The sequence below is a fragment of the Epinephelus moara genome, chromosome 5, assembly GCF_006386435.1.
Source record: "Epinephelus moara isolate mb chromosome 5, YSFRI_EMoa_1.0, whole genome shotgun sequence".
Taxonomy (NCBI): Eukaryota; Metazoa; Chordata; class Actinopteri; order Perciformes; family Serranidae; genus Epinephelus; species Epinephelus moara.
Genome location: NC_065510.1, coordinates 9,402,746 through 9,416,714, shown reverse-complemented (window position 1 = coordinate 9,416,714; position 13,969 = coordinate 9,402,746). Strand labels below are relative to the sequence as shown.

The 13,969-nt window shown below is 38.7% G+C and overlaps 2 protein-coding genes across 5 annotated transcripts in view; both read left to right on the top strand.

Moving 5' to 3' along the window:
• Window positions 1-4,225: 4,225 nt before the first annotated feature.
• pold4 (DNA polymerase delta 4, accessory subunit) lies at window positions 4,226-9,563 on the top strand. 4 transcript variants are annotated; one of them, XM_050045200.1, is made up of 5 exons: window positions 4,226-4,360; window positions 7,272-7,390; window positions 7,799-7,882; window positions 8,266-8,377; window positions 9,413-9,563. In XM_050045200.1, the coding sequence occupies exons 2-5, from the start codon at window positions 7,282-7,284 to the stop codon at window positions 9,435-9,437; spliced, it is 330 nt and encodes a 109-aa protein (XP_049901157.1). In that variant the 5' UTR covers window positions 4,226-4,360; window positions 7,272-7,281; the 3' UTR covers window positions 9,438-9,563. The 4 variants fall into 4 exon arrangements, with proteins under 4 accessions (XP_049901157.1, XP_049901155.1, XP_049901156.1 ...); XM_050045198.1 differs by having other exon boundaries at window positions 7,796-7,882; XM_050045199.1 differs by lacking the exon at window positions 4,226-4,360 and adding an exon at window positions 5,061-5,209 and having other exon boundaries at window positions 7,796-7,882.
• Window positions 9,564-11,343: 1,780 nt separating this feature from the next.
• si:dkey-28b4.8 (sarcoplasmic/endoplasmic reticulum calcium ATPase 2) overlaps window positions 11,344-13,969 on the top strand; it is a 29,772-nt gene continuing 27,146 nt past the window's right edge. The window contains exons 1-2 of the mRNA XM_050044466.1: window positions 11,344-11,713; window positions 13,566-13,685. Coding sequence (XP_049900423.1) covers window positions 13,568-13,685 — 118 coding nt within the window. The 5' untranslated portion in view covers window positions 11,344-11,713; window positions 13,566-13,567. The remainder of the gene's footprint in view (window positions 11,714-13,565; window positions 13,686-13,969) is intronic.

Here is a 13,969-nt window from a genome sequence, read left to right as displayed (position 1 = left end):
GCACTCTACAATGGTCTAAATATAAACAAGAATACATCTGTCAGGAAGACAGTAAATAATAAAATGCACCAATAATACAATTTATAAACACACATTCTCTACTTCTCAAAATATGCCATCCACCGTAATGATTTTTGCTCTTAACTGTATGAAAATTTTTGGGATGTACATACAGTAGGTGTGTGCGTGCACTTGAAACTGGACAGTCATGAAACCCATGTGAAAATAGACTTTTGAATTCAGTGAGACCTCATGGGAAACCAGACGGTGGAGAGAAGAGGGGAACATGCATCATACTGCAACATTAAAAAGAATGAATCATACAGTGACATGTAAATGTTATTTCCCAAACTATAAATCTCTTAAGCATTGCCTTGATTTCAATGTATAGACAAAGAGAAAGTGCATTTCTCTACAGTGGTTAACACTCAAGCGTGTACACACACTCACACACACCTTAGATTAGATTATACAGTAAGTGATCCATCTGGATGGAGGGATGAGGGAGACATAAAGAGGGAAATACCCATGAAGACGGCTGCAGAACTGGTCAAAAAGATTTGTATTGATTTTGGTATTTATGACCAGTTAGAGTGAGAGAGAGGTTACTTTGTCCTCTGCCTTCCTGTCACCCATGATCATCATCACCATCATTTTCACTGTAAAGACATCCGTCCACATGATTGAAGGATTGGCCACAAAGATCACAGCAGTACAATTTGATCTGGACCCTTCCACTTTGTGGAAGCTAATGGGAAACCAAATAAAGAATAAAGTGTTCAGCCATCACTGCTGAGTCCAGCTCTCTCCATGGAGCCTCATGGAGCAAGTAAATAATAATTATTACAATTATACACAGCTGCTTTTATTGTTCTGGTTAAATTAGATTGCCATTGTTATAAAACAAGAGCAGTGACAACAGATAGTGCTGCTCTTGTCTTTGGATACTGTTAACAGCTGTTGAACACTGCTGTGTCTGCGGTCTTCATCAAGAAGAATTACTGAAATCTGGGGCGTAAATATAGACAGTGCAGGCAGTGTGGTCGCAGTGGGGCCCGTGAAGTGGGCCCTCCAACAATGTGTTGGGTGAAGAATGGGCCCTTAAGAGTGACTAGCTATGTTTCCATCCAAAAGTGATTCGAATCATTGGGAAATGTGCATTAAAAGAAATACGAATCCTGTGTGTTTCCATTAAATGTACAGACTTTGGTGAAAACTACGAACGCGTGCGAGTTTTCCGCAGAACCAGAAACAAAACAAGTCTCGCATTCTTCTTCTTCTACGTTTCCTGGCGGTTGGCAACTAGCTTGTAAATGCATTACCGCCTTCCCAACCCGGAGTGTGGATATCACCATGGAGAGAGGTGCGCTACGTCAGACTTAATTCGAACATAACTGTTTCCATCCCCCGTTTTTTTTCTTCTAGAATCAACATTTTTTCAAATCAACCAAAACCTGGCTAAAGCAAGCGTATTTTAGTTTGTGCGAATCAGGGGATTTTAATTCGAATTTTGGCGTTTCCATCATAATTTTCCGATGCGATACTTCTAGATGTGCATCTAAACAGGCTGATGGAAACATGGCTACTGACACCTTGGAAATATGCCTGTGTTCAAAGAAGAACTCTTGCTAAATTAAAAACAGTGCCAATTACTATATACCCTTGAAAAAGGCAAACTCATCTGTGTGGGGTTTTACAAAAAAATATAATTCTACATAAACTATAATAAACTATTAAAAATATCTGTACGACTCTGCACCACCACAGGCCCAAGATACACACACATACACAAACAGGACCTATACATGCAGGCACCCTACGCAGTTGGGGTTCAGTGCACAAAGGCACATCGGCAGTGCCCAGGCGGTGAACTGAACGACAGTATGCCTCCACTAAAAAAGCACTTTAAGCCTTGTGTGTGATTTATCCTCCAGGGATTTATCCAGGTTTCATATGCGAAGAGGAAATCACTAGGCTAATTTATACAATGTAAAATGCCATAGACTTGTGCTAATAGCATTAGCATGTTGTGTTTGTGGGGAAAATGTGTCCGTATTACCACAAGTGTTTGTCTGTGAATGCTGCGAGTTATAGTGAAGCCAATTTGTGTCCTTGTGTTTGAAATTGTCGCTATTTAACCATATTTAATGTGTGTTTTGGGTGTGTTTTTAATCAACTAAACTTTACAGCACTGCACAGAAACCTCTGCCGCCAACTAGTGTGTTGGAGGTGTAACTGCAGAGTGACACAGACACGCCACCGGACAAGTAGTAGTGCGTAGGGTCTGCGCACAACTATATATCCCGCTTAACGTGTTAACCACCGTATCATGCAGTTATGCTAACCATACACTTTAACATTAATTTACACACGGTAACGTTGACTCCAGTTAACACCACACTAATGTTACAATAACGTTACTCCTCTTACATGTAACGTAGACATGTATGCAATTAGCTAACGTTAATACTGTGACTTTAATACTTACCTCTAAAGTTTACCTTGAATTATTAGCGATTAGCAAGGCAAGCCAGGTACAGCAGTCAGTTTGCCAGTGTAGGTGCGCGTAGTGTCCTCTTCACTCTTCCACAGCCCCGCCCCCTCACCCACAAATTTGCATATATTTGCATGTCTGACAGAAATCCAAGATGGCGACGGCCAAAATGGTTTCTATAAAAGCAAAATACCACATTCTCCCACAATAAGGCAAAGTCTTTATAAATATGGTCAATGACAAATCTGCTGAAGTTTTTCCAAAATGTTCTGGTGTGTAAGCAAAAGAGGTGCAAAACAGTTTCTGGGTGGTCTTCACAAAAAGAACAGTTTGTATTGATGTCTCTTTTAAATTTAACCATGTAATGATTAGCAGGCTAATATCTGTGAATTATTCTGAACGACACTTCTTTCACCTTGTTTACTATCAGGTATCTGTGAGGAATCCTCCAAACTTTTTTCCAGTCAATGTTGTTTACAAATCAGTTCCAGTAAAACACGACATTTGGAATAGATACAATTTCTTTCTGAAACAAGGCACGAATATTCTTATTATTTCGAGGAAGTTTAGAAAAACAGATTTTCACGAATATTCTTATTATTTCGAGGAAGTTTAGAAAAACAGATTTTTCCAACAGGTGATTCAGCCGCAGCGGGGAGGGAGACAGAAGTGGGTGGAGGTGATTCAGCCGCAGCGGGGAGGGAGACAGAAGTGGGTGGAGGTCTGCCAGTATTTCTAAAAAGGATTATTGAGCCTGATGGAATGGCGTCAAATACAATAGCAAATTCTTGTGGCGTAACTGGAATATTATATGTTGATAGAAACTCTCTATAAGAGAAAAGTTGCCCCTCTCCGTTGAATAGCTGGCCCACCACAGAATCTGATTCTGTACCCAACTCTCAAAAAAGAGTGACAGAATCTGATTCTGTACCCAACTCTCAAAAAAGAGTGACTTGTTTTTATATAAAATATCTCTGTTACTCCAAATTAGATACCTGTGAGGTGAAAAATTGTGCTTATAAATGAGAGACCATGCTAAAAGGACCTGCTTATGGAAAGTGGACAGTTTTACAGGGAGTTTGTCCACATTGTAATTGCAGTTCAAAATAAAGCTCAGACCACCAAACCAATGGGTGACGTCACGGTGGCTACGTCCATTATTTCATTATTTTGACAGTCTATGGGACTGAGCTACTGCCACCCCTCTTCAGCAGGGCAAGGAGTCTCTTCTGTCAGGCTGGTGGTGTGACCAAAAGTTCAGTTACAGAAAATTATGTTCATTTAACAGCTTAAAACACAGCATAAAACAAATAAACACTGACAGTTAATGTTAATTGCCATCTTTATGAAGTGTACAAGACAACAAACTGTTGAGCAGGATGTTTGTGTTCAAAGCTGTATTTCCCTTTATTTTGTAATCTGTGTTATTACAGATGTTTGTGTGATTTGAATGTTGGTGAATTTGAATTTTCTTAATTGCGGAACAGAAACATTTTCGGGTTTCACTTCAGCTCTCTAGTCTAGTTTGTGCCTTTCCTGCATCAATTTATGGTGTAAAAATAAAATAATATGATAAAATAAATATTTTTATTCGGGGAGACAGATGCACATGTTCTAAATATTGAGGGAGACAAAAAATACAGTACAACCACTGACCTGTAGTACATGTGAAGGTAACGGCAGGGGGCAGCAAAGAGGCCCAGCAGTCTGTAGTCTGCCGTAGCGACACTGACAGAAGAAGAAGAAGAAGAAGCGTCGTCAGTCGTCATTGTTTTGGTCGACTGGTTTTTCTGCAGACTGAATGAAGAGAAAACATTTTGAACTGGGCGATACATCTGCTGGAGCTTGTATTGGTTGAATAACGAGGTAAGTTAAGTAGACAGCCGCAGAAACCTTTAGCTGAACGTTAAGATGCTCGCGCTGAAACACGTCTACTGTGTTATCATATAGTTTTTATTGGAAAATGTTGTTTCCTGCAGCTTTGACCATCGATAGGGTCAGTAACGTCAGACATACTGTGGCTCGTCCATCTGTTTTGAATTGGTGAAGTCGTCTGAAATATAATCTAACAATGCTGTTGATATATGCTTGTAAAGTTGTAATGACGTCGTTACAACTCTTTCAATCAAATTACTGCAGGATTTTGAAAAAGAAGGTGTGGCAGTCAGTAGAGGAGATTGAAAGGTTGATAAGGCAGTAATTCATTTTCTCATTGAAATAGCTTTTGTTTATTTGTGCCGAATTTAAGATGGCATCGCAGAGGTACGTAAACATTTAATAAATTATTTTATCGGCATACATGTGTTTGCTGGGAAGCATGTCAACATAATTAACCAGATGTTTTAGTCGAATTTGGTGTGACCTTATGAGAGTGCAGCGTCGGGACAAGAAGATATGTGTCATTTAAATTGTGGTGACATGCTATTCTAACCATATACACACATGTATGATTTTTATTAAAACTGTAAAATAAAATAAAATTGTAACTTCATATTATTGAGCGCTGCTTTTATTTTGAAAAGCGAGAAGTAGGGGAGCCTTTGCCCGGACATGTCCAGCTGTACAAAACAGCCTGTGAATGTTTTAAAGCAAACAGCAGCTAAACACTGCAAGAACATTGTATTATTGCTTAATTATACTAACAGTTAAAAACTGACAAATACAGACTGCTATGTAAATTCCAATAAGACAGTGCTGTGTGACCAGCATCAGGAGGTGAGCATAAAAGGCAGAAACTACAAATGTGCTTCCTAATGTAATGTTTAGTTTTTTTAATTTAAATAAATGTGGACGATTCAGGGTAGTCTCCATGCATTAAGAAGTGATATAACTGCATTTAATAATAATAATACTAATATTAATAATGATAATAACAAACTTCATTTTTATAGTAAGTAAGTAAGTAAATTTATTTATATAGCACTTCTCACAGAGAGGACTCACAAAATGCTTCACAAGTTAAAATACAAAAAAATACAATAACAGAAACAATGCAAAAACACAAAAACAATAAAAAATAAAGTGCAGCGAAATACAGAGATGATACAATGGGCTATTACTGGAACGCATGCCTAAACAGATGTGTTTTTAACTGCCTTTTAAAAATGTCCACGGAAGAGGCCGGTCTCAGCTCATGAGGTAGTGCATTCCACCATTTAGGTACAACAGCCTTAAAGGCTCTGTCATCTTTGGTCTTCAATTTTGTGTGAGGGACAGTAAGCAGATGGCCTTCAGCGGACCGCAGTGACCTGACAGGACAGTGAAAGGACACTAGATCCGTCAAGTATGCAGGTACTTGACCATGGAGGGCTCTGTAAGTGATGGTTCAAATCTTGTACTGGATCCTGAAATTAACAGGGAGCCAGTGCAGGGATGCCAGGACTGGAGTGATGTGAGTGAACTAGGACTGGAGTGATGTGAGTGAACTTATGAGATCTGGACAGAAGCCTGGCGGCAGCGTTCTGGACTTGTTGGAGGCGGTCTAATGAAGTTTTATTGACACAGGTGAAGAGAGAATTACAGTAATCTAGACGTGAGACGAAGGTGAGCACCTTTCAAAACACAGTTACAAAGTACTGTACATTAAAACTAAACACATTTAGAACACAAGAAGAATAAAACAAATAACATGTCATAAAAAGATGGGAGGACAAAACTAAATTCAAGATAATAAATGGGAAATAACATTGATCAATATGATAGCAGGATAGTCAGGATATGCTTTCCGATAGAAGTATGTCATTAGGAGAGACTTAAAGGAAGCCAGTGACTCAGACAGCCTTATATCCTCGGGAAGGTCGTTCCAGGGTCTCGGGGCCCTGATGGCAAAAGCTCTGTCCCCTTTAGTTTTCAGTCTAGACTCTGGAACAAGCAGAACACCTCTGCTCGAGGATCTCAAACTACACAGAGGTTCATAACAGGTCTGAAATGTAATCTGGAGCCAGGCCATGAAGAACCTTAAAGTAATCAATAAGACTCTAAAGTCAATCTTATAACAAACAGGGAGCCGATGTAAAGGGGCCAAAACTGGTGTGATGTGGTCGTGTGTCTTGGTTTTAGGTTTACGTTGGTTTACTCTGCATTATAGTTTATTTTAAATGTGGTTAAATCAAGAATTTAGCAGAGGTACTCTTAGTGGAGCTGCAAATAGGGTTCTACTTAAAATGTGAAAGAAAATAATACTAAATAATTACATTGTCATCTCTAAAATTCCCCTCATTTTTGTGCATCTAACATATCTGAATGTTGAGAATGTTACCAGGAGAGCTGTAATAATTAATCAGTTGTCAACTATTAAATTAATCGCCAACTTATATAAATGATAATCAGTCGTTTGGTTTGAGTCTTTTTTTAAAGGAAAAAAGTCAAAATTATCTGATTCCAGCATCTTAAATGTAAATATGTTCTGGTTTCTTAACTCCTCAATGAGAGTCATCTTTGGGTTGTGGATAAAATGAGACATTTAAAGACGTCCTCCTGGGCTTTTGGAAACACTGATCAACATATTTTACCATTTTCAGACGTTTTATAGACCAAACAACTGCTCAATTAATCATGAAAGTAATTGATAGATTTATCAACAAAGAAAATGATTGTTGGTTGCAGCCCTAATTAACAAAGAAAAAGGATGGTATGTGATCACAACTCTAAGGTGTTGTCTTTGGGGTGTGCATAGATTTCCATCTCAGAATGGACTTACTATTGTTTGGTTTGAAAAAAATCCCTGACCAGTGATGTAGAGTATACAGTAAAGTGTATGCATGTGTGTATGTTCTAGATCAGTCACCATGACAACCAAGCGCGGACTGATAACTGATTCATTCAAGGTGATGAAGAGAACAAGGAGGGGGATGAAACGAGCGAAGACACCTTCTTCTCCTCCTCCGCCACAGAAAGGTGAAGAGCAGCATGGTGTTTCTATAGAGGTCATGTTTGGCTACTGTAGCTGTGCTCTGTGTTGTATCTAATCTCTCCTCAGTGATACAAACTGACTCTGTATTTGCAATATCACTTTGAAAAACAGTCAACGAAATCCAAATATCAATCAGCATCTACAGACTGTGAAAAACGCTGAAATATTTTTGTGTTACTGTCAGCTCTGGGTAGCTTTTTAAAGGTCTTTCTCTATTGATATATACATACATGTGCTCTGTAAAATTCAGTGTCACAGTAACAGTATATGGAAATGCATTATGCAGTGTTTACTTACTTTAGAGTTCACTGAAAATGATCGGTCATTGTTATTTGTTTTTTTTAGTTTTTGTTGTTTTATTTAGTTCTCTCTAAATTTTCTTTCTCAAGCAGAGGCTGAAACTAAAACGATCCGGGAGGAGGAACTGGAGACGCTCAGACATTTTGATCTGGACTGGAGATTTGGGCCTTGCACAGGTAACATACCATACATACACATGTACACTAGTAACTAACGAACCGATAGAGTGATCACAAACTCTGTAGTTCTCCTCAGTCCTATGAAGCTTTTTAGCCAGTTTTAGCTCTTTGCTTTGGTTTTACCGCCTACAGCTTTACTGTCTGGTTCAGTCTTACTGCTGTGGTTTAGGCTTAGTAGATCTGCCGGACAATATGTCCATGTTTTACTACAATCTGTCCTGCACTGTCATCTGGAGGCACAAAGCTGTATTGCTGCTGGGTTTTTTTTCATTGTTTTGGGCTCTGCTCTTTTTGGGAAAGGTAAAGTTATAGTGGTGCAGAAACAGCTTTTAATCACACAGAACACTGAATCATTTATCACATCATCTATCTGTCTCCAGGTATCAGCAGGTTACAGAGATGGGAGAGAGCAAAGCTTCATGGTCTGAGCCCACCTGAGGAGATCAGAGACCTGCTGCTGCAAACACACACTGACCCCGAGTACAGCCGGAGGTAACACACACACTCACGCATATCTCACCCACCAGACTCCATTTAAATAAATAGTAATTTTAGCGTGTATAGAGCCAGCATATATTTACATCCAACTGGGTGAATTAAGGGTTTTTTTTTCAACCAAACTAGAGTTGCTGATTGTTGGAACAGTGGAAAGATGAACCAAGACCTTTTTTCCAGTTTTATTTTGTTTCAGCCGACTTTGAATGAAGTGTGTTTTACAATGATAAATTACTGTTAATTCAAATGTAATCAGGTGGCTTTGGCGACAGCAGTTTCATATACCAAGGTTAGCCTTTAACATCTACACAAAAGCATGTTACTGGTAGAAATCAGGTTATGGCCGTCTAATGTCTCCTTTCATCCTAGATGTAATTACTTTGAGGAACTCAGCTTCCATAATTCAGCGTGATTACAGGAACCGGATTTCTTATCTACCTGCCGTTTAATAAATCACCTCAGTGCACCTTGCATGTTAATAACACTGTTTTGTCCCATATTGTGCACCATAACAACAATATGATAACATCATTGAGCTTATCAGAAATGTTACTGAACAGTATGATGTGTTGTGACCCTGGAAGTCAAATTAATGTAGCACACTTGTTTTCAATGTAACAGAATATTAATGGCCTAATTCATAAGCTAAGATACATGGTGGTGATACATGCATAAATACAGGTTGCCAATCATTCACTATATCACTTACTCTCAGTAACATCACTATGACATGGAGACTTTATCATGGTGTGAAAAAAACACTTACTTAACGCTGAGTATTAAAAAATCTATGCTTTACAGTACTCACCAAAATGTGTCCATAGTGCTGAGCATAAAACACGAAATACCTACTTGAATTCATATGGTTAGAGATTCATGGTTAATTATTATGATTCATTATTATCTGCAGGCAAAGTTCATGTTCTGCTGAAAAATGTGTAACTATATTCAGCCCTATCTCTTGGAGATACATTAATAAAGTCCATCTTAATTTGTAGGTAATGATGATGATAATGTTTCTTTGTCTTTCAGCCTGTGGAGCGAATACCCTTTGTGAGGAAGACATCGTAAGACACAGAAGAATGACAGAGCATCCAGTTGTGTGTTTTTTCCTTGCAGTTGCACCACACTGCTTCTGCACAGTCTACTACATTTTTAATAAAAAAGAAGTTTGCTAATTTTACTTCTTCTGTCATCTTCTGATGTATAATGAAGGGAGGGGGGGTTACCTCACGGTTAACACTGTGGAACGAAAATGGTGAAGGAGATATAAATGACAAAGAGTTACACAGTCACATAATTTGCTACCCTCTGGTATCTCCCATGTGGTCTGAACGCTGACATACATTTGCCTCTGTCTTTTTATAACTGACCTAACTTAGCACAGTCTCTCTGTTTTTACTCTTCACAAGATTGAGAATGAGTGAATAAATGAGTTCCACAATGATACCAAAACATGGGCACATTGGAGAGAGTTCAGCATTTGTGAAAGGTCTGTGTTAGCAGATAAAGTGATAGATGTGAACTTGGAATTGGAACAAATAAATAGCGATAATACACATACATGATAATAAAAAAAAGAGTATACGAAAATTAATTTATGGTCTTATATCACGATATTAGACCACAAAATCTGCTGGAAACCTCATATGTGTGCAAAGTTGAAAAAGAGTTGGGAAAAACTAGCCACATGCTAAATCATAAAGCGTTACACACTATTGTTCACGTGTTTACATATTTGATTTACTGTGTGGAGGTGTGGGAGACCATGTACAAAATAACATGACAGTCATTCATACTACAAAAGAGAGCCATATGGATTGTAAACACTGTAGGATATTGTGACCACACTAACACACTCTTTTTAGAGTCATATCCTCTGAAGTTCATGAATCATGTAGAATTTAAAACAGCAAATGTGTAAAGCAAAAAGTAATTCATTTTAAGTAACATACAAAAAATGTTTTCAGACAGCAAAGGGGGTTATAATTTAAGAAAGGATTATTACAAAAAAAAACGTGTTCATACTGCTGCGAACAGAATGTGTATTTCATTAAGTAGTAGTTAGCTTTTTTCCTACATGTAAATCCAATCAAATTTGAAAAAACATGTACATAACTACTTTTAAAATGTTCTTTTTTCTTATACTGTATATCCATTGTGAATGGAGTTGAAAGAAAAAAGTGTACTTAAGTGAAAAAAATAGACAAGTTATTTTCAAGTTATTCTGAAAATACTGATTGTGGAGGTTTCTGCAGCCTTGATTTAAAAAATACAAACCCACAACAGTTTTTTTGACAGATGGACACCAGGAGGAAAAGGAAGGCTGCCAGATACGCTTTAAACATATGTCCCGCCTCCGGCGCTGTTTGATTGGTCCACAGTGTTGTCAAAAACTCAGAGCTCAAAGCTGATTGGTTCGAATGTCGATCCGTTGAGCGACAGCAGACGCACCGCCCGTTGATTGACCCGAGAGCTTGGGAAGGAGGGAGCTTCTGTGGTAAGGCTTCTAGTGGGCGGGATTTCAGAGGATTCTGAACGCTGATTCGTTAGTATGTTGCATCAGTCTGATTCCCGGGCCTCTCATTGGATCATTTTTATCTCCGTTTGGTTTCTGCATTGACAAACACCGTTAATCACGCTCATTACTGGGCAGCACGTCAAGGTAGAGAGGATTAGCCATCATAATATGGGAAGTCAAAGGACGTCTTTTCAAAATAAAAGTATAAAATCTGTTAGCGTTGGAATTAATTTAGCTTTCAGTCATGTTTTGGTCGCATAATACTTTATGATTGTTTTCAAAATTTTGAGTTAATCATTTTCATGGACTGGGCATTTAGATTATATCAAGGTACGTAATATTTATTAAGCATAAGTGTTTACTTTGAAGGTTGAGACCGGAAGTTGCTTTTTGTGAGTGGCTAGCTTGATTTTATTGGACATTGTAGCGTGTAGGCTGAGTATTAGTGACCCACAGACACTCCTGCAGCCAGGACAAGGAGTAATAATACCACACTGTCTGTACAAACTTGACTTAATATATTTAGAGAATAATTCGCCTTAAATAAGCCTTATTTTTTTCCTTAAAAAACAACATTTTTACCACTCGGGAACCGGGTACTCTTTCAATAGAAATATCGTTCTGATGATTTTTCACTCATGAGCGGCTGTCACAATATAACTAGCTAGATAGCCTGTTGTGAAAACTATCATTCAAAGTATATTTTGCTGTTTTTTTCCGTCGCTGTGGGGAATTTAATCCAAAACCCATGGTGCTGTGATATACACTGTCTTACTGGAACTGTAGGGATAGTGGACAGACGCCACACTCTGGTAAGCAACCTGTTCATCTCCGGAGGATTAACGTTATATCAGCGCTAGCTGCCTAGCTAGCTAACGTTAGTCACCTACAGAGATGTAGCCCATTAGCTATCTGCTAGCTTGTGGCTCGAAGCCTTTAGCTTGTTACAGTTTTTCACCTGTCATTTGACATACGGCTCATGGTATCAGCGTGTAACCAGTTAATTATGCAGACATGTCAAATTGCTGGTAACCCTCACCAGTCGTGAGCTACATGTCTGAGCATTTGCCGTCATGTCATCCATATTAACGTTACCCAGAATTTAGGCGAGGCTCCTCGTAATAACAGCGAGAAAGTGTCAGTGTTAACCCTTCATATTTGGTGTATAACGTTAAGCAAAAGACCGGAAGTGTCATCATTATTACCGTTTCGTCGGTAGCCGATTTATTAGCATGATGTTAATGTTTGGCTCCTGTGCTGAATGCAGAGGCAGTCGCTGGTATTTTGCAGATGCAGAAATTGGCCTAAGTGATGTAAAGGCGATGCTCCCGAGTTAATTATTCTAAACACAGGCCCTCTTCTGACAGCCTGACTGGCCTTTACCAGTCACTGAGAATAAAGTCTTGTGATAAATCCAGCACAGATCATCTAACGCTACCATAAAGCATGTTCCAGTAAATGATGTTAAAAGTTTGTAATTATTTCAAGCTGCTTGCTTACACACACCATAGTGGTGGAATGGGAATAACAGGCAAATGATTTCTTATTGTTATCATGTAATTTAAATGGGTGAAAACTAGCCTGCTGTTGAATTGGCATGGCCCCTACCTGCTTGTTAAAGGCCTTAAATCTTGTAAAAACGTATACAATAAAGCCCTCCCGAGCAGCACAACCCCCAAATACTCAGAAATAAATCCTGTCCCATTTGATGCAACACAGGGAGATGTTTTTTTTTCTTTTTCAGAGCCAGCTCACACCCTATGGATAGTAACTCATGTCTCTTGGGCCTGTTTGCCTCTACGGGTTCCAGTTTGTGTGGTTGCTTGGCTATCCAGTACATTTGATTCCCCAGCCAACTCATGCTGTAACAGTGTGTAGCAGGGGTGGAAAACACTGATAATAGTGTTGTCTTTTTTATTGAAAACCAGTTGAGCTCCAGTCAGGGTGCTCTATCTCTGATGCAATTTTAACAAAAAAAAAAAAGCTATACAACGTATCATGGAAATAGTAAGATCTGAAAAATGCTGAATGTATTTTCAATGTATTTTTTATCAGAGCCATAATAGTAGAATAGGCTAGGGCGGTACCTTCATATCCTCCTGACATTTAACCGGGGTATACAATATGATGGTCTTTGTGTAACCTCCACCCCCTTTTTTGTCTTTTCATTGTGCCAATAATCACCACCTCCGGTTTACTTGAAGATAACCTTTTAACTCACTAAGTTAGATGTGAAAATATGCTGGCTCTACACTGTTTTCCCCTGCTCTCTGTCCTCTGTTGCTGGCCAGCTTGTTGCTGGCCTGCTGTTACAGTAACATCATCCCCACCAGTCGCAGTTATCATCCTTCTCCCCAGACTGACCTCTGGAGGAGCGTGTTGTGCTCTACAGAACTCATTACAGCATCTCTGTATCACTTTAATAGAAGGAGTCAGTATTTTTGATGAACTGGTATAACGCAATACCTTGATACCACCCAAGCCTAGTAAAGGATGATTGTACTACAATACTACTAACATTTTGAATCAAACTGCTTTTCTCACAGTTCATAGCTCCCTCTGTAAGTTAGTAAAATAGGCATTGACAACTGATATTTTTATATCGAAGAAGCTATCTGTTGATATTCACATTTCCTTGTGTTCTTTCTTCTCTTCTCGCCATAGTGATGGATAATGCTCATACTAAGACGGTGGAGGAGGTTTTGGGCTTCTTCAGTGTAAATGAGTCTACAGGTCTGAGCTGTGAGCAGCTGAAGAAGAACAGGGAGAGATGGGGACCCAACGGTACTCATGGAAATAGCTTCTTTTTTTCATTAAACACTAATTACATTTCTTCTAAACAAACTGACAATTTCACTGTAGTCTCAGGAGAGTAAATCTCTGTGATGATGATGATGATGATGAAATTACTATAGCTCGTACTACTACTGCCACTCACAAAAATAATAGCCATCGTTGTTATAAAAAACATATACAAAAAATCATCAGGCTTCCAATGTGCAGCAGTCGTATTGATTAAAATGTTCAGTAAATGTGTACATAGATACACACTTACCCTGCAGTGTTGT